At 31.6% G+C, this 26968-nt stretch overlaps 1 protein-coding gene across 3 annotated transcripts; it reads right to left on the reverse strand.

Annotated features, from left to right (window-relative positions):
• LOC143237253 (stomatin-like protein stl-1) lies at positions 1 to 26968 on the reverse strand. 3 transcript variants are annotated; one of them, XM_076476309.1, is made up of 11 exons: positions 26843 to 26968; positions 22892 to 23029; positions 21924 to 22023; positions 19556 to 19614; positions 17041 to 17173; positions 16836 to 16892; positions 15912 to 16004; positions 14697 to 14795; positions 6685 to 6764; positions 5556 to 5684; positions 1 to 354 (listed from the first exon to the last, which is right to left on the reverse strand). In XM_076476309.1, exons 1-11 carry the CDS (start codon positions 26924 to 26926, stop codon positions 190 to 192), a joined length of 1137 nt encoding a protein of 378 aa, XP_076332424.1. In that variant the 5' UTR covers positions 26927 to 26968; the 3' UTR covers positions 1 to 189. The 3 variants fall into 3 exon arrangements, with proteins under 3 accessions (XP_076332424.1, XP_076332432.1, XP_076332431.1); XM_076476317.1 differs by having other exon boundaries at positions 26907 to 26945; XM_076476316.1 differs by having other exon boundaries at positions 26735 to 26944.

Consider the following 26968-nt stretch of genomic DNA (forward strand, 5'->3'; position numbering starts at 1 on the left):
TAATAGAAATATTTTTTTATTAAATAACCAGCAGTGAATAAGATAACATTTCTTTATTAATGAAATCATTATCTATAATGAAACACATCAATATCATGGTCTACAAACTAACAAACATCTGTTAGTTTTAATAAAGTTCCCATGTACTTAATAACTAATATTTTGTATTTGTCCCACCAGGGCTTGTTTCTAGAGGGTTTGCAGGTGGGGCCATATACTCCTCTGGTTCTTCCTCTTTATCACTAATATACTCTCCCAATCTTGAATAGGAGGTTCTATACTTTCTTCTTCTGGAATCTTAAGTTGTTCCTTGACTTCCTTGGTAGATGACAAGTTCTGATAAATACTCATTGCCTATAGGAACAATTAACACAGGAAATCAGGTGTTTCACATACGACTTTTAAAACATACATTGCAACATTTATCTTAGCTGGAAACGTTTCTTCTGATCACTAAAATATGATGAAAAGAAATGATTCATGAAGAATGTAGACACCTAATCTTTCCCATTATCACTTGTTCAGCAAAATGCATGGCTCATAAGTAATGCATGTGACAAAATGTAAAGTTATTTTAAGAGTTTGTTTCATGGTTTTTAGTAATGAGTAAAACAATTACATCAAACTCTGGAAAGATTTAATGTTATTACAAAATAAATAAAATATGACACCTTATGGTGACAGACATATACTGGCTGGCTACTTCACGAGGACCCCTTCCCCAAATGACCTTCCAGAAAAAACCTAATGTACTCTTTGGTTCCTTAGCTTAAATTCCAAATAAACCAAATGCCAAAAATTCACTGTCTACCTGTAACTGAATGTCTATTTTGAGAAATCACAAAGACACTTCAAATTGTCACAATAAGAACTACTTGATGTAGACAAGTACTGTTAGAAATATTTATTGTCCAATGTTGCAGGTGTGATATCTGTTGCACCATGATATCTGGGCTCATGCTAGCAAACATTTCATTTCATATTACTTAATAAAAACAGGATGATGCACAGTTCTAAATCAGGGCTCCTGTGTTAATAAATATTTCATTTCATATTACTTAATAAAAACAGGATGATGCACAGTTCTAAATCAGGGCTCGTGTGTTAATGAACATTTCATTTCATATTACTTAATAAAAACAGGATGATGCACAGTTCTAAATCAGGGCTCGTGTGTTAATGAACATTTCATTTCATATTACTTAATAAAAACAGGATGATGCACAGTTCTAAATCAGGGCTCGTGTGTTAATGAACATTTCATTTCATATTACTTAATAAAAACAGGATGATGCACAGTTCTAAATCAGGGCTCGTGTGTTAATGAACATTTCATTTCATATTACTTAATAAAAACAGGATGATGCACAGTTCTAAATCAGGGCTCCTGTGTTAATGTACATTTCATTTCATATTACTTAATAAAAACAGGATGATGCACAGTTCTAAATCAGGGCTCGTGTGTTAATGAACATTTCATTTCATATTACTTAATAAAAACAGGATGATGCACAGTTCTAAATCAGGGCTCGTGTGTTAATGAACATTTCATTTCATATTACTTAATAAAAACAGGATGATGCACAGTTCTAAATCAGGGCTCCTGTGTTAATGAACATTTCATTTCATATTACTTAATAAAACAGGATGATGCACAGTTCTAAATCAGGGCTCGTGTGTTAATGAACATTTCATTTCATATTACTTAATAAAAACAGGATGATGCACAGTTCTAAATCAGGGCTCGTGTGTTAATGAACATTTCATTTCATATTACTTAATAAAAAACAGGATGATGCACAGTTCTAAATCAGGGCTCGTGTGTTAATGAACATTTCATTTCATATTACTTAATAAAAATAGGATGATGCACAGTTCTAAATCAGGGCTCGTGTGTTAATGAACATTTCATTTCATATTACTTAATAAAAACAGGATGATGCACAGTTCTAAATCAGGGCTCGTGTGTTAATGAACATTTCATTTCATATTACTTAATAAAAACAGGATGATGCACAGTTCTAAATCAGGGCTCCTGTGTTAATGAACATTTCATTTCATATTACTTAATAAAACAGGATGATGCACAGTTCTAAATCAGGGCTCGTGTGTTAATGAACATTTCATTTCATATTACTTAATAAAACAGGATGATGCACAGTTCTAAATCAGGGCTCGTGTGTTAATGAACATTTCATTTCATATTACTTAATAAAACAGGATGATGCACAGTTCTAAATCAGGGCTCGTGTGTTAATGAACATTTCATTTCATATTACTTAATAAAACAGGATGATGCACAGTTCTAAATCAGGGCTCCTGTGTTAATGAACATTTCATTTCATATTACTTAATAAAACAGGATGATGCACAGTTCTAAATCAGGGCTCCTGTGTTAATGTACATTTCATTTCATATTACTTAATAAAACAGGATGATGCACAGTTCTAAATCAGGGCTCGTGTGTTAATGAACATTTCATTTCATATTACTTAATAAAACAGGATGATGCACAGTTCTAAATCAGGGCTCGTGTGTTAATGAACATTTCATTTCATATTACTTAATAAAAATAGGATGATGCACAGTTCTGAATCAGGGCTCGTGTGTTAATGAACATTTCATTTCATATTACTTAATAAAAACAGGATGATGCACAGTTCTAAATCAGGGCTCGTGTGTTAATGAACATTTCATTTCATATTACTTAATAAAAACAGGATGATGCACAGTTCTAAATCAGGGCTCCTGTGTTAATGAACATTTCATTTCATATTACTTAATAAAAACAGGATGATGCACAGTTCTAAATCAGGGCTCGTGTGTTAATGAACATTTCATTTCATATTACTTAATAAAAATAGGATGATGCACAGTTCTAAATCAGGGCTCGTGTGTTAATGAACATTTCATTTCATATTACTTAATAAAAACAGGATGATGCACAGTTCTAAATCAGGGCTCGTGTGTTAATGAACATTTCATTTCATATTACTTAATAAAAACAGGATGATGCACAGTTCTAAATTAGGGCTCGTGTGTTAATGAACATTTCATTTCATATTGCTTAATAAAAACAGGATGATGCACAGTTCTAAATCAGGGCTCGTGTGTTAATGAACATTTCATTTCATATTACTTAATAAAAACAGGATGATGCACAATTCTAAATCAGGACTCCTGTGTTAATGAACATTTCATTTCATATTACTTAATAAAAACAGGATAATGCACAGTTCTAAATCAGTGCTCGTGTGTTAATGAACATTTCATTTCATATTACTTAATAAAAACAGGATGATGCACAGTTCTAAATCAGGGCTCGTGTGTTAATGAACATTTCATTTCATATTACTTAATAAAAACAGGATGATGCACAATTCTAAATCAGGGCTCGTGTGTTAATGAACATTTCATTTCATATTACTTAATAAAAACAGGATGATGCACAGTTCTAAATCAGGGCTCGTGTGTTAATGAACATTTCATTTTATATTACTTAATAAAAAGAGGATGATGCACAATTCTAAATCAGGACTCCTGTGTTAATGAACATTTCATTTCATATTACTTAATAAAAACAGGATGATGCACAGTTCTAAATCAGGGCTCCTGTGTTAATAAATATTTCATTTCATATTACTTAATAAAAACAGGATAATGCACAGTTCTAAATCAGGGCTCGTGTGTTAATGAACATTTCATTTCATATTACTTAATAAAAACAGGATGATGCACAGTTCTAAATCAGGGCTCGTGTGTTAATGAACATTTCATTTCATATTACTTAATAAAAACAGGATGATGCACAGTTCTAAATCAGGGCTCGTGCGTTAATGAACATTTCATTTCATATTACTTTATTCCAACTTTCTGACCACTCATGTGGTCATCATAAAGTAAGTATTCATTACCCTCAAAATAAACAACAGTTACTAGATGATGGCCAGAAGGAGTTGAAATGTTGTAATACAATTAAACAATCCACTCAAAAGCTGTATCTCCAGACTTTTATTTAATGCACACATGTACCAGTAGGTAAACCTTATGATGCTCTGCTTACAAAGCTGTCCATTGTTTTTTCCCTCTTTCAACGAACATTGAGTAGTTATTACCATCTTTACCACCACTTTCAACAAATCCTGATAGCATGTGCCTTCAAAGAGCTAGTTAAATAAATAATCTTTTATAATGGTGTTCTTGCCACAAAGGTATACACTATTATGCCTTTTGAAAAGTTAAAGAAATTCTTGTTTTTACCAATTGTCTAACAAACTAAACATAATACTACTTTACTTTTGTATACTTTAAGGATCAACCACTCATTTACCACATCTCCTGACCAGCAGCTTTACTCATTTAACTAAATGAAGAATCCTACGGATGTGCTTCTTGGTTTCAATGAAGTGGCTATCCAGTACACACACACACTTATACATTTATTGTAACTTGAATGTTGTGTGATTTAGTACAAGAAGAAACTGCCTATTTTAACCAGTTAACACTCTCAACTATTTTAAAAAATATTAAAATCTGAATATCTCCCTGTTTGGTTATCAAAATATATGAACAGTTCTCCACCATTCCTAATTGTGAAACTAGATCTCATTATTAAAGTATGAAAATGGCCTCTCCTAATAATCAAGTAACATTGAAATACCATGGGTTGAGAATTATGTAAGAAATAAATTTTTAAAAACAGGTGACTAACTTATCAAATAAGCAGCTTCAAGACACAAAAACTTTCAGTTGAACTTTACTTCAAAATTGTATACCAGAAAGAAATGGAAAACATTTCGCTATTGGCATTATTACAATTAATTAATATGTGGAAACTTTAATAAATAATTTAGTAGTAGTTTTTGCCATTTTAATGACAAAAACATATAACTGCATAACTTTAATTTCATGTGAGACATCTTTAAAATCCATGTAGTCAAAATGTTTAAAAACATTATGTGTCAGATAAACTCTATATCACACACAAAAAAGAAATCAAGTTAAAATAATACACATAATAACTATAAGGTAAGTAACAAGTTAGAACATGGAAAACATTATAGTTTTTTTCCTAGTTTGTTTTGACTTAACATATTTCCAATGTAACTATGTTTTCCAATACTGACCATTTAGAAGAACAGTTTTACGTGCAAGTAAATATTAATAAATTACACAAATTAAAATTTGTTCTATTATAATGCATTATTAATTTTTACTTATGATTTAATTTATAGTCTTTGCTGGACAAAATGTTCACAAAATTACATTAGTGACAAGAGCTGGGCTGTGAAAAAAAACTTACAACTATTATTTTAATACATTTACTGTTTGCCCTACAATCCACAGTCTAACTAAACTTCAAACACACAAATCTTTGAGAAATCAAATTACTTCATGGACCTTTAATATATATTTTTATTGTGGATCCAGTTGTATTTTCTTTACACAAATAACAAACCTGGTACAAGTTCCTCAAGCATATCTCAGAAAAAGATATATTTAGCAGACAAGGACTTTGATAAAAACACTCTAAGTAACAGAATACATTTACTTACTTGAGTAACCATACTTGATATATCTCCTGTGTTAGTTGGAAGTAACACTGTATTTCCTGTTTTAGCTAATTTGCTGAAGGCATTTACATACTGTTCTGCTATAACCAGAGATGCAGCATCCATGCCATACTATAAATTACAACCCAAAATAATGTTATTCTTTGATCAATTGTTATTGTATTTCATTAATAGGTTGCCTCAAATTTATCATGTAAACTACCAATACCTGAAAATATATCATTAATGTATACATGAGGGATGTGTTGTTTAAAAATATCTAATCAAAAAGAACTTCTGGTTGTTACAAAGGTGATTTTTCACAAGCAAACATTATCACAGAACACTGTACACAAACATTTTAAGTAGAAAGTGTCTGATGAGATCACAAAACTTTGAGAAATTTGTTCTGTATCTTATCATCTTACAAATTTGGCAAGAAAATCTTAACTTTGAGACAAGCCATAATTATTATTATTCATGAAAATATAAAATATTAGAACTTCCAGTTACATAAATTGTCTGGAGAAAATATTTATTAAATTCATAAAAGTGTCAGTGAGATAAGTTTCTATCATATACTGACACAGAGTGTAAGTATAACATCAAAGACAGTAAACCAAAACAGCAACAAAAATTAATATTCAGATAAACACTCATTTTCAGTGTTCATAAATTTTCAAAGGATAGTTGTTGTTTTTTGTAAACATCTGAAAAAAACAAATTTAATCAATGTGAAAACATATTCATGTGATAAAACTGGTTTTCAAATATGGAAAGCACGAACTCATTCTTTCAAAACCTTTTGCCACAATTACATTCAAGTGTGTAACAATTATTTCACCTCATGGATACTCAGATTAATAGGATAACATTTCCAGATTAGTAAGTCATTGAAAATTATAATTCAGCTGTCTTAAAGTAAAGGAAGAGAAATAACATAATTATTTATCAGTACTGAAAGCAAAGTTTGGTAGTCCAGTAAAACAGCACTGGAGCTATGCATTTACTTAAATTTAATAATCTGATTCATAGGTGTGTACTAGAGAACTAAAGTTATACGTCTTGGTTTGAAAAAAATTCTTGTTTTGGAATGGTTTTGTTTACAGACAGAAAAGTAAATATATCTTACCTGTTTTTTTAATGACTCAGCAACAAAGAGTAATGACTTCGATCTGGCGTTGGCTTTTGCAAGAATGGCTGCAGCTTCACCTGATATGAAACAGATGAAACTTATTCACACATGTAAGAATGGCTGCAGCTTCCCCTGACATGAAACAGATGAAACTTATTCACACATACAAGAATGGCTGCAGCTTCACCTGACATGAAACAGATGAAACTTATTCACACATGTAAGAATGGCTGCAGCTTCACCTGACATGAAACAGATGAAACTTATTCACACATACAAGAATGGCTGCAGCTTCACCTGACATGAAACAGATGAAACTTATTCACACATGTAAGAATGGCTGCAGCTTCACCTGATATGAAACAGATGAAACTTATTCACACATGTAAGAATGGCTGCAGCTTCCCCTGACATGAAACAGATGAAACTTATTCACACATGTAAGAATGGCTGCAGCTTCACCTGACATGAAACAGATGAAACTTATTCACACGTGTGTGAAATGCTTAAAATAACATCTTCAAAACTTTCACAATGTAAATGAACTTGTGAACACTTAAGATAACTTTATTAATTCACAAGTTTCAAAATGATTGGAAGCATTAATTGGCACAGCCAAGACCTATGTTTATAAAGATAAAACAAAGCTTCTCAAAGACACATTCCAAAGTTTCTGTTCAAATAATCTAAGACAATAATTCGTAAAATTTATATGCATTAAAATGTTTATTTTATCTACCTATATTTGAACTTTCTTCTTTTTAAGACACATTTTTACAGAGTTAATACATCAATATCAAAGACCCTAAGGAATACCAACTACACAATTAATAATGAAAATTTTATTTATTTAAACATAGGAAAAAACACAGATTATGTTGTTGTAATAAGTAAAATTAGAATGAGGAGATGTGGCATACGTGTATATCTTACATATTTATTTAACAAAAATCTACAATTTTAAAGATATATTCAGACTGTCATACATCTTGACTAAAATTTAGGACTCGTATGCAGTTGAAAGGAGTGCAATGCTAAATCAGAACAATGAAACAATTAGGATTATTTTAGGACTAGTCTATATTTCTATTGTACTCCTTTTAATTGTGTGTGTGTATGGGACAAGTGCTGATTCAAATCATTTAATTTAGGACTTACTTTAAAATCATTTTTAGGGCTATGTTTAGGAACTTACTGAGTATTTAAGATTTTCTTACAATACAGTTTGTAAACAGAAATGTTTTTCTTTTTAACAAAACAGCAATAAATAAATTCACAGACATGACTTATTGTGCTTCATAACCAGTTTTTCCCCCGAACCTTCAGCATTGGTTAACATTGCACATGTAATACTTGAATGACACAAGGAAAAAAAAAAAAAAAGTTAGGATCAGTTTATAAAATAAAGATTACAAAATTAAATGTCTTCCACCTTTATAATTAAAACCATGACTTCTTAAACAGATGGAAAATCACTAAACAAAAATACTTCTAATGAAGATGTCTAGCATGTTTTATACTTGTGTATGTTTTTCTCATAGCAAAGCCACATCGAGCTATCTGCTGAGTCCACCAAGGAGAACTGAACCCCTGGTTTTAGCGTTGTAAATCTGTATACTTACCGTTGTACCAGTGGAGGACGAGATGTCTAGCAAGCTATTTGTAAGGAGCAACTTACTATAGTAATCTTTCACTGTATACTTGTAAACAAGGAAACTGCTATTCAAATGAAAAGAAAAACTATTACCTCATTTAGGAACAATCCAGTCCAGCCTATATTGTTATAAAACTTATGCACAATAGTTTCCCTAATGAATAAACAGATAACTTCACCATTAAACATTTTATCGTAACACCAACTTCTGGTATGAAGTCAGAAAAAAAATCCACTCTTGATTTGTAAACTTTAAAGAACAACAACAGAAAGGGCATGAATCCACTAAGTCTTTTCCAAGCAAGTAGATTAAACAAATCACAAACAAATTAATAGTCAAAATTAGAAACAACAACAACAACATAGTGATGTAAGTCAAAGTTGCCAAAATTTTATATAACATTGACCAATAAACCACATCTTTGTTGGCAGTACATTCTAGCCTTTCAAAGATCAACTAACATCATTATTAACCTAAGTTTTCTGTTTTACTTTCCTAGTTTCTGCCTTGTTTCCTCTCTTAGTTTTTGTTACTTCAGTTAAGTCCCTGAGAAATACCTGCTTCATCCAATTTGGCATCTCTTAAAACCTTTCCTTAGCTTCTTCTGCAAAGAAATTCTCTGCTGACATTAATTTCAATCAAACTGTTACTTCTCTCCTGTCATAGATCTTCTCTTATACACTGTACTTCTTCCCCTCCAAGCTTTCCACTAGTTCAGTCAAATTCAAAATGTTAATCTTCTTCCTCCCCAAACTTTCCACTAGTTCAATCAAATTCAAAATGTTAATCTTCTTCCTCCCCAAGCTTTTCACTTGTTCAATCAAATTTAAAATGTTAATCTTCTTCCCCCCAAGCTTTCCACTAGTTCAGTCAAATTCAAAATGTTAATCTTCTTCCCCCAAGCTTTCCACTAGTTTAGTCAAATTCAAAATGTTAATCTTCTTCCCCCCCCCAAGCTTTTCACTAGTTCAGTGAAATTCAAAATGTTAATCTTCTTCCCCCCCCAAGCTTTCCACTAGTTCAGTCAAATTCATAATGTTAATCTTCTTCCCCCCCAGGCTTTCCACTAGTTCAGTCAAATTCAAAATGTTAATCTTCTTCCCCACCAAGCTTTCCACTAGTTCAGTCAAATTCAAAATGTTAATCTTCTTTCCCCCAAGCTTTCCACTAGTTCAGTCAAATTCAAAATGTTAATCTTCTTCCTCCCCAAGCTTTCCACTAGTTCAATCAAATTCAAAATGTTAATCTTCCTCCTCCCCAAGCTTTCCACTTGTTCAATCAAATTCAAAATGTTAATCTTCTTTCCCCCAAGCTTTCCACTAGTTCAGTCAAATTCAAAATGTTAATCTTCTTCCCCAAGCTTTCCACTAGTTTAGTCAAATTCAAAATGTTAATCTTCTTCCCCCCCAGGCTTTCCACTAGTTCAGTCAAATTCATAATGTTAATCTTCTTCCCCCCCAGGCTTTCCACTAGTTCAGTCAAATTCAAAATGTTAATCTTCTTCCCCCCCAAGCTTTCCACTAGTTCAGTCAAATTCAAAATGTTAATCTTCTTTCCCCCAAGCTTTCCACTAGTTCAGTCAAATTCAAAATGTTAATCTTCTTCCTCCCCAAGCTTTCCACTAGTTCAATCAAATTCAAAATGTTAATCTTCCTCCTCCCCAAGCTTTCCACTTGTTCAATCAAATTCAAAATGTTAATCTTCCTCCTCCCCAAGCTTTCCACTTGTTCAATCAAATTCAAAATGTTAATCTTCTTTCCCCCAAGCTTTCCACTAGTTCAGTCAAATTCAAAATGTTAATCTTCTTCCCCTAAGCTTTTCACTAGTTCAGTCAAATTCAAAATGTTAATCTTCTTCCTCTCCAAGCTTTCCACTAGTTCAATCAAATTCAAAATGTGAATCTTCTTCCCCCCCAAGCTTTCCACTAGTTCAGTCAAATTCAAAATGTTAATCTTCTTCCCCCAAGCTTTCCACTAGTTTAGTCAAATTCAAAATGTTAATCTTCTTCCCCCCCAGGCTTTCCACTAGTTCAGTCAAATTCATAATGTTAATCTTCTTCCACCCCAGGCTTTCCACTAGTTCAGTCAAATTCAAAATGTTAATCTTCTTCCCCCCCAAGCTTTCCACTAGTTCAGTCAAATTCAAAATGTTAATCTTCTTTCCCCCAAGCTTTCCACTAGTTCAGTCAAATTCAAAATGTTAATCTTCTTCCTCCCCAAGCTTTCCACTAGTTCAATCAAATTCAAAATGTTAATCTTCTTCCCCCCAAGCTTTCCACTTGTTCAATCAAATTCAAAATGTTAATCTTCTTTCCCCCAAGCTTTCCACTAGTTCAGTCAAATTCAAAATGTTAATCTTCTTCCCCCCCCAAGCTTTCCACTAGTTAAGTCAAATTCAAAATGTTAATCTTCTTCCCCCCAAGCTTTCCACTAGTTCAGTCAAATTCAAAATGTTAATCTTCTTCCCCCAAGCTTTCCACTAGTTCAGTCAAATTCAAAATGTTAATCTTCTTTCCCCAAGCTTTCCACTAGTTCAATCAAATTCAAAATGTTAATCTTCTTCCTCCCAAGCTTTCCACTTGTTCAATCAAATTCAAAATGTTAATCTTCTTCCCCCCAAGCTTTCCACTAGTTCAGTCAAATTCAAAATGTTAATCTTCTTCCCCCCAAGCTTTCCACTAGTTCAGTCAAATTCAAAATGTTAATCTTCTTCCCCCAAGCTTTCCACTACTTTAGTCAAATTCAAAATGTTAATCTTCTTCCCCCCCAAGCTTTTCACTAGTTCAGTCAAATTCAAAATGTTAATCTTCTTCCCCCCCCCAAGCTTTCCACTAGTTCAGTCAAATTCAAAATGTTAATCTTCTTTCCCACCAAGCTTTCCACTAGTTCAGTCAAATTCAAAATGTTAATCTTCTTCCTCCCCAAGCTTTCCACTAGTTCAATCAAATTCAAAATGTTAATCTTCTTCCTCACCAAGCTTTCCACTAGTTCAGTCAAATTCAAAATGTTAATCTTCTTCCCCCCAAGCTTTCCACTAGTTCAGTCAAATTCAAAATGTTAATCTTCTTCCTCCCAAGCTTTCCACTAGTTCAATCAAATTCAAAATGTTAATCTTCTTCCTCCCCAAGCTTTCCACTAGTTTAGTCAAATTCAAAATGTTAATCTTCTTCCCCCCAAGCTTTCCACTAGTTCAGTCAAATTCAAAATGTTAATCTTCTTCCCCCCAAGCTTTCCACTAGTTCAGTCAAATTCAAAATGTTAATCTTCTTCCTCCCCAAGCTTTCCACTTGTTCAATCAAATTTAAAATGTTAATCTTCTTCCTCCCCAAGCTTTCCACTTGTTCAATCAAATTTAAAATGCTATTCTTCTTTCCCCCAAGCTTTCCACTAGTTCAATCAAATTAAAAATCTTAATCTTCTGTTTTCCTCCCCTTTATTTTGGGCCTTTTTAATTCATTCTTCAGACCTTGAACATGCACACATTATGAGAACAAATGTTTGATTAGTTTATGTTAAAGATATTTTTGAAACTATTTCCCCATCAACTTTTGCCAAGCCCTTCACTGTGCTAATTTTAGTGAAGAATTATTTTACATAAAAACATATTTAACGTAGTTTAAAAGGTGTTGGTGCATGTGCATTTGGTGGGAGGTGGACTTTCTTTTTACTTGATGTGAAACACTATAATCACAGCTGCACTAAAACTAAATGCATTTTATGCAAAACCAAACATATTGATCGAGAGTTTTTTCAGCAGTATGACATTTTCTTTGTCAGATAAGTTAAGATAAGTCATTCTGAAAACAAGAAAACATTTATAAAGCATTGGGCTCTTATGAATAAAATTGGTTACTAGGCACTTGGTATGTTTTCTGTAAAGGAAAAAACTTGGCAGTATGACATTTTCTTTGTTTATGCTTTTCTAACTCCATTATTTCATTTTTTTTTGGCATTAGAAGATGATCACTTGCATACTCCATAAGCAGATCATTGACAAGAGGCAATAATTTCTTCTGAAAATATTTGGTCGCAGTCTTTAAATATCTTCTCATATTTATGGTGGCATTTTTAAAGACAACATTTTTACAACAAGGATGAAACAGATTCTTTCTGATCTCCATGCCAGCGTATTAACTGTTCTGTTTCTCAACATCAATAAACAGAGATTTTTTCCATATTGTACTGAGACAACACTGCTTTATAAAAATGGAAGCCTCAATTACTTGGGCTACGTAGATTTCTCAGTAGATAATACGGTCTAAAGGGTAGTCCTGTTAAAATATTTTTAGAAGTCTATCAAACAGATTTCAAGTTTAGAAGAAAGTGAATCTGTTCTAATAATGTCAGTAATGACTTCAACAGTAAACAGGTAACTTCACATTGTTTGTGAACTTCTCTCCAATCTGATAATGAGATCACACTGTTTTCATACTCAAGAGTTACTAGTATAATCATTATTCAACACAGTGCCTGAAGAATCCCATCCAGGTTCTTTCAAACAAGATATTTCAAAAGCAGGATCCTAAATCATTCCACATCAAGGGAAATGTCAGTTCTACACACTATACAACAACACTTCCCACAAACATTTTTCTGAACAGCTCTGCAATCCCATCACATGATAAGTAATAACTTTCGTCTAAGAACTTCTGTTTGTGTGACATACTCTTTAATAAGACACATAATTCTGTTTCATTATAACATTGGTACTCTCACTGTTGGAGATTTCAGACAGTATTTTCACTGCATATATTTCTAAGTTGTATTGAATTTAGCTTTAACCAAAACCCAGTTTTCAAGACCTTTAGAGGGCATAATAATTTGCTTAAAGGCAAATATGTGAACAAGGAGGTTCTTTTGTAGAGCTTGAAAAATCCTTTTTCTGAAGATAAATCAGCTTTTAATATCCTGTGAATCTACTTACAGTAACAACCCAGCACTAAACTTTGTTTGTTCATGCGAATATACTTCTAACCCTAAACTGTAATAAAAAGTTTCCATTTACTTTTACTGTAATAAAAAGATCATTTAGTTCAATGCACACTGAAATCTCTAAAACACCCTCTCAAAAACTAATCAACTTGTGTAAATTGAACACTCATTCTGGCACTTTAAATATACACTAAGGTTACCCCTGTAACCTAGTGTAAAATGTGGTCCTAGACAATTTTGATTTCATTTAACTGTTTAGTATTCCTACTCATTCTTACCCAGGTAAGAGTGAAAGAAGTACCACATTTCCTTCACTGTAAGTACTACAAAAATATTTCCATTTAATTAACACTTACTGTGTTAAAAAAGTCATATGGAAGTAATGGGTATTCATTTGGAGGTATGCTGATGATCAAAATGAAGTTACATTGGAAAAACTGGCTTCAAACAGAACTTGTATAATATACAGCTAGAAAAACATTGATTAAACAGATATTTAAACAATAAAGAAACTTTGATTTGCTTTATATAATTCAATTTCTCATTACAGCCCTTATTTTAAGAAACTACTTGACAATTCTTTGGAAATTTTACAAAAATCCCAAAATTGTTTGTTTTGAAGTTTTTAAAACTACATTAACTTCCCTAATTTACTTGTAAAAAACTATAGAGAAGGCAGCCAGTCATCACCACCACCCACTGCCAATTCTTAGGCTACTCTTTTACAAACAACTAGTTGGATTGACCATCACATTATAATGTCCCCACAGCTGAAAGGGCAAGCATGTTTGGTGGGACAAAGATTCAAACCCTCAACTCTCAGATTGTGTGTCGTGTGCCCTAACCACCTGGCTATGTTGGATCAAAATCTGGTAATATTTTCATTCAACAATCTTATTTTAAACTGCAACCAGTTTGGTATCTTATGTGGATGCTGTTGAATTAGTTTATTATTATTGGAAGTTAAAAGCCTGTATAAACTATAAATCTGGTTATATTTTCATTCAACAACCTTATTTTAAACTGTGTAATAATTTGCTTTAACTTTAACCAGTTTTGTATCTTCTGTAGATGCTTTTCAATTAGTTCTTTGTTCTTGATTGATAAAGTTTAAGCAAACGTATGGGATTAGAATACACATATTTAACTACAATATATATCTCAGATTTTTTTAAGCAGTTTGCTTACAGACAATACAAGTTATCAATGAATATGTGCATTACAGTATTACAATATTTTAAACTCTAATTACTTGTAAAACAACATAAATGCATGTAGTTCACTGTAATACCTTGCATACATAAAATTAACAAATTGTATAGTCAAAAAAAATATACCAAGGGAAAATCTAAAGCTCACAGTCTTTGACGAAATATCATTTAAGTTACAAGAGTATATTTTATTAGAATATTAATTAACTTACCTTGGGCTTGATTGATTTGTTCCATTTTTTGTGCCTCAGAAGCTAAGATTCGGGCCTTTTTTGTTCCCTCTGCTCTATTGATATCTGCTTCTCTAATACCTAAGTTAATAAAACAAATTATTATGAAAAGTTAGGTTTATAATAAAACATAAGACTCAGATAGTGTGTACACACAGTCTCTATAATGGTGTTAAACCACGGAATTTTCTAGTTCTGCTCTTCAAAACAACTCAAATTGGTCTTCTTATCCCAAAAATCAGCTCAGTCAACTAAATTATGTATCATATTCGTAGAGTCCCAGATTTAAACCCTACTTCAACTTGATTTTCATGTATTCAAAAAAGTTGTGTGATTCAATATTTTATTGGTTTCACTTATAATTAATATATAGCAACAACATATATAATGGAAGAGTACAAAGAGCGAATGTACTGTTGTTGATGGATTAGTTGTATTTTAGAAGATACATATCACTTGTTCCAAAACTATATTACTACAAAACATATTAATACTACACAATAAAGATGAAGGTATGTAAATTATTACAAATAATTTATTGTCATTTTCAAACTACATTCAACGTCAAGAGATAACATTCTCATAACTTACATGTGTTTTTAACACTCTAGAAACAAATGTTTTATTTCTAACATTGTAGACAGCACATTGTTGAGATGGCATTAATGTTCATCTCTGTCAAAATATTGAGCCAATTCTAACAATACAGCAACACCACAGAAGCTGATACAAAACAGTTTAACACATAATGTATTAAGTGTATGTACATAAAGTTTAAATCAAATTATAATATGATACTGATGTTACCTTCTGCTTTAAGTGCATGTACATAAAGTTTAAACTAAATTATAATATGATACTGATGTTGTTACCTTCTGCTTTAAGTGCATGTACATAAAGTTTAAACTAAATTATAATATGATACTGAAGTTGTTACCTTCTGCTTTAAGTGCATGTACATAAAGTTTAAACTAAATTACAATATGATAATGATGTTGTTACCTTCTGCTTTAAGTGCATGTACATAAAGTTTAAACTAAATTATAATATGATACTGATGTTGTTACCTTCTGCTTTAAGTGCATGTACATAAAGTTTAAATTAAATTATAATATGATAATGATGTTGTTACCTTCTGCTTTAAGTGCATGTACATAAAGTTTAAATTAAATTATAATATGATAATGATGTCAATACCTTCTGACTCTAAAACTGCAGCACGTTTTTTCCTCTCTGCCTCAACTTGCATCTGCATTGCATCTTTTACCCTCTCGGGTAATTTTATATCCCCTAAAAGGTGAAATATAGTGGTTAGTGTATATTTATGGATGAAAAAAACAATAACATATAGAAAGAATTATTCCATTCAGAAATAAATCCTTCTATTCTCTTCAAGGTGGTTATCCTCAACAGACAACAAATTACTTTTAACTAGAAGCAAAATTCTTTCACAAATGTACTCATTCAATAAAAGTATGAAATCTAAATTAATAATAAAAACCTAAATTTAATTTTATTATCAATGCAATTACACTAAAAACAACATTTAGTATCATGTACAAGTCTCACTTTGAGTAGCAAAAATAGAGGAGATAAGTTAAGAAACCAAACATTCTACCTGCTACAATATAACTTCTAAGATGTGACACACAAGCACAGGTCCTCTCACTTTTTTTCTTTGTGAGATATAGTACACACTAAACATTCACAATTATTAAGTCAAACTTTTTTGCCCCCACCTCAAAGTATGGCCCCAAACCCCTCCAGTAGTATAGGAAACTAGCTGATTTCTTCCTTTATTTGATTGGTTTGTTTTTCTTTAACATTTAAATGTTTCAAAAAGATACTTCTAGACATATGACAGCCAAAAATATTGTTAATGACATGGGAACCAACTGATGAAATATTGTAACCTTTATATATAAGAACAGTACACTGAATTAAATATTTTCATTTCCACGTTGATTTTAGGATTTGACCTAACTTTACAGTACTTCATTCTATAGTGACAGATACAATTCCACAAGTTTTAATGGTTTCATCACCACATACACTCTTTCATAAAAAATACATTTAATTACATAACAAACAGTTCACACAAAAAGAGAAAATAATACTTACTAATCTCATATCGAAGACAATCAATACCCCAAGAGCTGCTGGCTTTATTTATTGCTTCTGTAAAAAAATAAACAAAGAGAAATACAAATATTATCCTAGATTTTAGAAGCACAATATCATATGTAACACGTTTCTCAGGTTGTATTACTTTATCTAAAAATTTTATGCAAGAATCATAATGCAATAACAGTTGTAGGTTACCTACCTACTATACCAATGTTAAGACTCTCTCTCTCTCTAAACACACTGTCTAGACTGATTTTACCAAGCTCAGACCTCATTGTTGTCTGAGCTAACTGTGTGATGGCAAATTCTGGATCTTCCACTCCATAACTGGCCTGCAAAGATAACAATACCAATTTACTTAAGTTACATACTTCATAATGAGTCTTAAAAATCTTTTGTAGACAAAATTTCTAAATATCTAACAGTACTCAAAATTTGCCATTGGCATCTGTTCAGTCACATTTCAGACACATACTTGATCAAATGAGCAAGTAAATCTAACATTTATTTGTTTGAAACATTTAAGTTGTTTAAAAAGATTTTTCAACAATAAACATGTTGTATACTGAGAAATACTATGAATTTAATTTTAATATCTGACTTTGAGATGAAGACTGCATTTTGTTCAACCACATCTGGCCATAATTGTAAGGTTTTGAAATGTGGGTCTAAGATTATTAATAATGATTACAAAAACATACAGATGGATAATTGAAAAGAAATCCACTGTTTGTAATATGATAAGTGTTTAAACTCACTCACAAAATACCATTCAACATTATTTCTTATATATTATTTTAACACTCCTTGTAATAAATTACTTTGTCACTTAGCACAAATAAGCATTATTGGTTATATTTTCTAGTTTTGTTTGTTTGTCCTAAAGCACAGCACAACTGGCTATCTTTCCTATGTTCATTGTGGGTATCAAAACCTAAATTTTAGCATGCTAGGTCAGAGTTACCACTAAGTCAGTAGGAGGCCACTTATTACGTTTTAAAAATGGATAATCAACATCCTATAGTTCTTTGTAGACCTCACTGGCTTTGACCTGTTGTTTATCACATAGTTCACACAATTCTGTTCTGTTTGTTTGGTTTTGAATTTCATGCAAAGCTACATGAGGGCTATCTGTGCTAGCTGTCCCTAATTTAGTAGCGTAAGACTAGAGGGAAGGCAGCTAGTCATCACCACCCACCGCCAACTCTTGGGCTACTCTTTTCCCAACAAATAATGGGATTGACAGTCACATTATAATGCCCCCATGGCTGTAAGGGCAAGCATGTTTGGTGCGACAGGGATTCGAACCCATGACCCTCAGATTACGAGTCAAACGCCTAAACCCACCTGGTTGTGCAGGGCCAGTTCTGTTCTAGAGAAAAATTTAAATGTCTTTATTTTCTTTCTCTGTATCACACCTGATGCTGAGGTAACTCAGAGAACCAACTTATGGTCATGTAATTTTCTTTATACCTTTGTTGTGTTTCACTGTAACAGTTAAAGTTCAGAGTTTATGCCACTTGTTTTCCAGTAAAATTATTAATACACTTTTATGTTATAGTTTAAATAGCTCCAAATGTAAAAGTTACTTTTGATTTCTATTAAATATTTAACCATACTTAATGTGGTTGTTGTTTTTATTTAACTTTACAAAACAAAAAGAGAGAGAGCTCCTCTGAGTAAACGTTTCTTTACCATGTATAAAAGTTACTATATTAGGTACGAAAAATATAAAAATGAAGGAGGGTTGGGCTTCTTTCCTCATGTATAAATGTTGGACTGTTCAGTATTACACTTGAATAAGATCATAACATATTTACAGTCACCAAGCAGCATTCTACTTTTAGCAGTGCAAAAAAAACTAAAACAAAAAAACGTTGACAGTGGGTGCTATGAGTCATATCTCTTCCCTCTAGTCAGCAATTCAAAAAGAAAAGAAAAACAAATTACTGGCAGTAGGTGCTATCAGCCATTTGTCGTCCCTCTGGTCAACAGTTTAAAAATAGTGACAGTGGCAGATACCTTTAGTACCTTTACTGTAACAAAGATACAGCTAGCAAGTTTAGTAGCAATGAGAATGTAACCCAAGACTCTCAAACCATGATTCCCTACCCCACTTATATCACCACATTTGAAAAAAAATGTAATAAGAAAAAAAACTTATAAGATTAAAATGCACAGATAGCCCTTTATGTTACTTTGTACATACCAACAAACACATTAACGACAATCTGATTATTCCAACTATGTGAATAATCAGAATCCCTAATTTTATTAATTATATTTTGTGACAAATGATTTAATATTAATTTTGATTATTCAATTGGCAGAATAATCAAACCAGGAATGTTTGTTTTTTTTTATATCAGTTTATATATTGTTTTCTTCCTGACATAATTTAGATCCTTAAGTTTGCAATATGTCTCTAAACAGAAGTACTTGTCTTTATAAGTTAATTTCCTAAATCATAGCTATGATTAGTTTGTACAAGTCTATTTCTTATTACTCTGATGCATTGCATACAGTACTAAAAACTCATTATAATACACAGTTAATTGTCCATTACGCACCTTAATTTATAATTAGAAAATAATTATAATTACAACAATTTTCAAGGGCAGGGAACTGGAAGAGAAACAATAGGATTTTTGTTCTTTTACAATATATATAAAGAAAACTCTTCAATAGAACAAACTTTAACAATACTGTCTTACCTTATAAGGATCAACAACACGAAGGTATAGAACCCCGTCAATACTTAGAGTTACATTATCTGGAAAACATTTTAAACACTTTAAAACATGAAATTAGAATAGTCCGGCAAAGCAAGTTTACTCTCGTAATATATCTTTAAAAAACGTTTTACTCCTTCTAAAAAAAAAATATGCATTTTATACGGTCCAGTAAATATCACATTATTAAAAATAAAAATATTTAGTTATATAAATTTTATTACAATAAGTAACTAGAAATAAGACATTTCATAGAGGTTTAAAATAGTTTTAATCCAGTTGTGTCTGAAGTAGTTCTACTCTTAAATTCATGAAAATGTTAGAAAACAGGTATACTTGGGACTAAACACAAAAGTAAATTCCAAAATTTTATACTTTGATTAAATAATATAACTGAAAATTAGATGTACAATACATACAGAGAACACAAAAGGATTAATAATAACCAGCTGAAATCTGCAGTCAAATTACTATCATACAGTATTTCTTTAAATACAGAATAAAACAAAAGAATTGTAATCACAGTCATTATGTCTCAAGCCTAACATTAGTTAAGCCTTCACTAAACACACCCTTTATTAACTACATTCATAGATAGTACCACATTCTTACACTGAAAAAACTTTATTATATTTTCTATAACATACACAGTGTGGGGAAGAACATGCAAGTATCATATATATATATAACAGATGGTATACCAGCACTGAAGAAATACAATGGACAATGCAGCCACATCTATTGCAATAGTACATAAACTCAACTGAAGTTTCAACTCCCACAGCTACCATAAGATTGATATGAAGAGCCATTTATCGAGTTGTAATCACTTCCTACTTTTACCACTGGCCTTACAACTCCATCTCACAAGATATTTCTACAGCCAATAAACATCAATTAATTCATAATAGTGTAGAATGACATTAAAAGTTGGGTGTTGAAAGCAAGTAACAAAGCACACCTACAGCCACTACCTCTTCCTATAATGTCACCTTGACTACCACACAATAAATACCATGTTTTAATTATATGCACAGTGTTTGTTTGATTAGTTGATTGATTTGAATTTTGTACAAAGCCATGCAAGGAATATTTACATTAGCCATCCCTAATTTAGCAGTGAAAGACTAGAGGGAAGACAAGTAGTCATCACCACCCAATGCCAACTATTGGGCTACTTTTTACCAACAAATAGTGGAACAAACCATCACATAAAAATGTCCACATGGCTGAAATGGCAAGCACGTTTGATTTGGTACGGATTCAAACCCGCAACCCTCATATTGTGATTCAAGTGCCCTAACCACCTGGCCATATGCATGTGTAGAGAATTTTTAAAGCTTATACAACACTTTTGTTCAGGTAATAATAAATATTGTAATATCTGGTATGTTATAAATAAACTGTGTGAAAGTTAAGATCTCTGTGTAATTTATTATAGTACCTACCCTAACATTTTTTTAAGTTCATAACCTGGACAAGAGATAGGTACCTCAGTAACTTGATAGTATCCAAAAGTAAAAGTGTTAAACTTCAAAATTAGTACATTTAAACTAATATTAACAAAGAGTAATGAACTAGAAGTAAGTCATAATACAACAGGAGACATATAGCAGAAGTTCAAACTTAAATAGGAAAGTTTCTGTTCACCATATAACTTTGCAGGACTCCAGTGGTCTTCAGATTTTCACATTTGCTGCTTACGTTACTTACATATATATTGTAAAGAGTGTAATCCCAACTACATTTCTCACAGATGCTAAATTTTCATTGAAATCAACAAGTGCAGAAGCAGTGATGACTGCTCTGAATGTCGAATTTCTTCACAAAATTTTCAAAATTGTTGTCACAGTAATAAAATCTTGTTCTTGTTAGGTGAGCCTTGTGTACTTAAGAATGACCATACCAGAGGTCAAAATGTCATACCTGCTTCAAAAATATTATTCCTTACTGTAAAAGTTGAAACTTGTAAAAGAAATAACAATAATTTCACACTTTGTTATTGTACTTCACATCTTTAATTTCCATAAATGTAAGTAACCCTGATCTTGAATCAGATCTAAGATATGGTAGTTGTTTAGAACAAAAGTAGTGCATTTAGATCCAAAATTATACTGTAATTAACAGTAACCTTTTAAGTATTCTACTCTTAATATGGACTAGCTTTCACAGTTCATAGAGCAAGCTTCTGGTGTCACGAAACTTTGAAATTTGTAACATAATTAAGTTCAGAATTTTTAACCAGCTAGTACAGTCTTAATTTAATAATTAATCAAATACAATTTATATATTGTCTTATAAGTTATAAGTGTAGTGTAACAAACTTTATCACAGGTTAAGAAAAACTTACCTAAAGTAACTGCAGATTGTTTTGGAATATCAATTGCTATTTCTTTTAAGCTCTGAACATATTTCACTTTGTCCACAATTGGAACTAATATGTTGAGTCCCTATGATGAAAATATGTTTGACATGAATGTTTACTCAAAAAAACTTTAAAAATTCAGTGGAAATTCTGCTACATTGACTTGTTTATTTATGGTTTACATCAACACAATGCAACAGAGTTGGGCAATTTGACAATCAATTACCCACTAGCCTTATAAATTGGTTACTTTCAACTAACCGATTGTCCTCAAAATCAGACTTCAATAATTGGAAACAGTAACTTTGATCAGTTGTTTTTTTTATCATGATTAGCAACAATAACCAACTAAGCTGGATGGCTCTGAATTAATCATAAATAACAATGAGAAACCATAATCATAATATTTTGATTATGTGCATAATTGGAAAAATCAAAATCAGTATTAACTGGAATCATTAATTTTAATTAACAGATTATTTTAATGGTAGGAGTTTATTTAATTGTAATTTCAATTAATTGATTCTTTTATGTGGTTATCAAAATAATCAATGCTGACAGGTAATTGACAATACTAATCAACTCAAATTAGTTCTTAGCTCTATAACTTACTGCAGTTAAAATGATTTATATTAATGCATGCTACTGGAGCAACTATCTCACTTTTTCCACACACAAAAAACTTTCACAATGAATATAAATAAAAAATAAGTTTCAAAGCTCTTCAAAAATTATTAGATCATGAATTTTAAAATAAGTTCAAAGCTCTTCAAAAATTATTAGATCTTGAACTTTTAAGGTAACTAAAAAAATATTTTAATCTTTGAAACAACTTTTAATCAAAGAACCATTTTATCATAAATGTTCACATGTATTTGCAATTTTTTAACATGACTGTTCACAGGCTGTTAACTGAAAACCCGTCTTTGTATGGTATCATAATAAACACTTACAGGTTGAAGGATACGACAAAATTTGCCCATTCGTTCCACCACCCACGCTTCCTGCTGTGGAACAAAAAGAATAACTGTGTTTAAGGGTGTAGTGCTTCTCCATCTAACAAACTGCAGCTGCTTGAAGGTGGGAGAAACCTATTAGAAGTAGAAATTCTGAAAATCATCAAAGTAGCATTTCATATTAGTTTAGGAATATACCTACAACATCAACTGTATATTTTGTTAAGATAATAATGGACTGTAATAAATGATTATAATAGACAGCTGAACAATCTATAATACTGATTAAAGAATATTTATTGCACACTCCACAAGATTTTTTAAATCAAATTTTATTACACAACTGTAAAAGATCCACAGACTTGCTTGCTAATTAACAGTTCTTCCATTGGCACTCATTCTAAAGCTGAACTGAACTAACTTTAGAATTAGCCAGTTATATATTTATAAATTTTACAACTGTGGTTAGCATTGGGCTGTTATTAAAAATGAATAATATGTTGTTTTTTGTAATCTAATTATACATATTACTATGAGTCATATACCTTTACACTTTTATGTTTCTGTGGATCTCTTTTGTACAGTATTGTTTTCACAGATTAGATGGATTTCATATGCAAAACTGTGGTAGTGTGTATATATATGTGCAAATGTATGGTCTTTTTCTGCTTATCATGTGCTCAGTAAAAAATCATAATAGCAGTAAGTAATAAAGGTTTTCAGCTTTCAATCATCTGAATTTTAACCTACAATACATTTAAATAAACAAAAAGTTAGTATTTTAACAAATGTTGGAATACATACAGTAAATAACTCTGTACTCTGTTATAACGAGAAACCCATTTAAAGTAAAAATGTATTCTCACGACAGCTGGTATTGGTATTAAACCTTTAATTAAAATAAAGTACAGAACAACATTTTAACCTGAAGATGACCTAAGTAGGTCAAAACATTGTTCTGTACTTCAATTAAGGCTCTGTATTCCATTTACATTTGTTTTAATAATGACACTAAGTTATCATTATACTGTGACTAAACATGATCTATTCTAAATAGATAAAGTCATAAACTGAAACTTGTTCATTTAAAAGAAACATATTTAAAAATAACTTGTTTACTGATGTTTAAATTAAACTGATTTTTTAAACTTTTATTGATAAGGAGAGAACAACGTTTCGACCTTCCTTGGTCATCTTCAGGTTAAGAAAAACCTTAACCTGAAGATGACCTAGGAAGGTCGAAATAAAGTTCTCTCCTTATCAATAAAAGTGTTAATACCCATAAAAGCCATTCTGAGATACATTTTTATTGCAAGTGGGTTTCTCGTCATCAAGAATGATCTTTTAACTGTAATTCCCAATATATTAAGTCATCCCTTAAGTAATGTCCAATTTTAGGTTCAGAAAGAGAAAGGATTTCAAACACTTTTAATGTTATTTAATCAATAATGTATGTTCCATTATTATTAATTACTTCCTGCAATGATTCACAAGCTTCTGAATGTCACTTCTATAAAATTCTTGGGGTATGGAGGAAAAGAATGTAGAGAGGGTAGTTTTAACATCTTCATGTGTTCCAAACTCTTTTCCATCAAGATAGTTCTGCAAACTTTGGAATAGATGATAATCAGATGGGGCAAGGTCTAGATGTGGAAGTTTTTCCCAATCTAGCTTTTCAATCTTTAAAGATGTGATCTTTGCTTATATGGCCATGCATTATTCTGGTGTAACACAACACCTTTACAATTGATCAAAGCAGGCCTCTTCTTTTTCAGTGCAACATTCAAGCACTCTAACTGTTGACTATAGAAGTCTGATGTAATTGTTACATTGAGTGGCAGCAACTCAAAGTGGATTACACCAACAATATCCCACCAAATGCTTAACAAGACTTTCCTAGGATGGAGATATTTTGGGCTGTGCTGTAGCCAGTGTACCTGCACTAAGCCATTGTCTGCAGTGCTTAACATTTTTATAATATATCCATTTTTCATCTCTGGTCACTAACCTGTCCAAAAAAAGGTGAGTTATGTTCACGAGAGTGCACAGAAGTGCAAGTGTCCACTCTTGCTCTAAGGTTGGCTTCTGTCAAATCATGGGGGACCATTTTTACCAGGTTTCAACACCTTTCCAACCTGTTGCAGATGATAGTGAATGGGTTAAATTTAGCTTCTGCGCTAGTTCTTCAGTTGTTACAGCAAAATATTCATCAAGTTCAGCCAGCAGCAAGTCATCATTAAACTCAGGACAACCTGAACGTGGCACATCTCTTAAGCTGTAGTCACTTGATCTGAACTTGTGAAACCACCTTCTACATTTACTTTCATTGAGACTCCACACCATAAACACCTTGAATGTTTTGTGTAGTTTCTGCTGCACTTTTGCCTCTTTTAAACTCATAAAGTATTATATGCCTAATGTGCTCCTCAGACACATCCATCTTCATGAAGGTTTATTTGATTAATGCTCTGAAAAAATATAGTTGGGTTAGTTTCTTTTATTTGTCTGAACATTTTTATACAGGTCCTACAACATATTTTAGTCATTAAAACCTTCTACAAAGACAGAAATGATGACTCACTTTCTGTATTAAATTTTCAGACATTACTCATGGGATGGCCTAATACAATGGGGTATTACACTCACTAACCCCACAAATGAGAAAATCAAGATAGACACTTTCACTTATGTACTACATACAGCAGTACCAAACACTATATTTTAATATTTCTTTTTATAGTAATTTTGAATAAACTAAATTATGAGAAAAAACATTTTTTTATTCAAACTTTGTTAAGACTTAATGTATTGTGGCTGATACCCTTACTACTAATTAAAGTCTATAAACAAGATTCTAAAATACTTCGTTTAAAAACTTAAGAAATAATAAAGGAAAACATAAAGACTTGTTTTCTAAGGAAGAAACAAAATTAGGAAGTGCTGTCTCTCGAGTGTTTCAAACTGTTAAGGCTTGGATAGTGTATTAAAGTGATGATTTTAGGTTATTATTCATAGTTACTCTTGACAAAACTGAGATACGTCATATACACAAGATCACTGGAAACCTTAATCCTTTTTTGTTACATTTTATACCAAAGTTGATGATTTCATGGTGCAAATTTTGGTAGTTTGAACAGATTTTTCAGTTTAATCTAACACAAAAGAAATGATCATTCACTGAATTTTGTGCAGAGCTACTAAAGGCATATTTGTATCAGCCATCAATAAAAAAAGCTAAAAGGAAAAGCATGTTCAGCAACAGATTTTGATCTCTCGACCCTCAAACTGCAAGTCAAGAGCACTCTAACCAACAAGCAATGTCAGGCTTGACAAAAGATCAGATTACCTTTGTAGCTTAGAAGTATGAAGCCATCAAAGAGGATGAGTAAACCAAGAATCTTTTTTATGCAGAAGACAAACAAATAAGGTCATATACGATAGTAATATGAGCATTTATTTAATGCACATATTTACTTAAAGCTCTTCTCTGTAGCACAAAAGTTATATTGTGTCTATTAAACGTTAATCAACATCATTATAAATGTAAGAGGTATATTTATATTATTCTTCTGTGTGCCCTCTCCATTCCGGGAAGTCGCATATCGTCCTGCATTAATTTGTTTTCTTTACATCATCATAAGTGATGTTTCCCTCACATAATATTTAAACATCAACCGTTATTCGCCAAGCTTTCAGTGACATGATAAATCTGTAGCTTCTAAAGACTACAGATTAACGGCATGAAATCAATGCTCTATATTTTTATTGTACAATCCCAAAATATAAAAAATAAATTGCTCTAAGCCTAAGTCAAACTTTATAGACTGTCATTAAACTCACATGCCGACATCGCCAATTCACAGAAATAATGTGTTAAGTATTGAAACAGAAGTTCGAGTAACGACGATATAAAGAAAACAGCGTGAAAAACTACATTCAACAACTAACCAGTCCGTTTTGAAAAACAGATACTTTTCCTGAAGTTACATATCTTGATGCTGATTTCACAAACCTTAACGACGACGGAACCATTTTCCTAAAAAAATAAATTACAAATATGTCGCTATGTGTCGT

The sequence above is a fragment of the Tachypleus tridentatus genome, chromosome 2 (assembly GCF_004210375.1).
Source record: "Tachypleus tridentatus isolate NWPU-2018 chromosome 2, ASM421037v1, whole genome shotgun sequence".
In the NCBI taxonomy this organism is placed as follows: domain Eukaryota; kingdom Metazoa; phylum Arthropoda; class Merostomata; order Xiphosura; family Limulidae; genus Tachypleus; species Tachypleus tridentatus.

Bases quoted from the DNA above. Each gene is read 5' to 3' on its own strand.
- LOC143237253 (XM_076476309.1), bottom strand. From the start codon at position 26,926: ATGGTTCCGTCGTCGTTAAGGTTTGTGAAATCAGCATCAAGATATGTA. The intron at 17,174-19,555 runs GTAAGACAGTAT...TTATCTTTGCAG, and splicing joins GTGTTGTTGATCCTTATAAG to GCCAGTTATGGAGTGGAAGA. The intron at 14,796-15,911 runs GTATTGACATCA...TTATTAACTTAG, and splicing joins TGCAGTTTTAGAGTCAGAAG to GTATTAGAGAAGCAGATATC.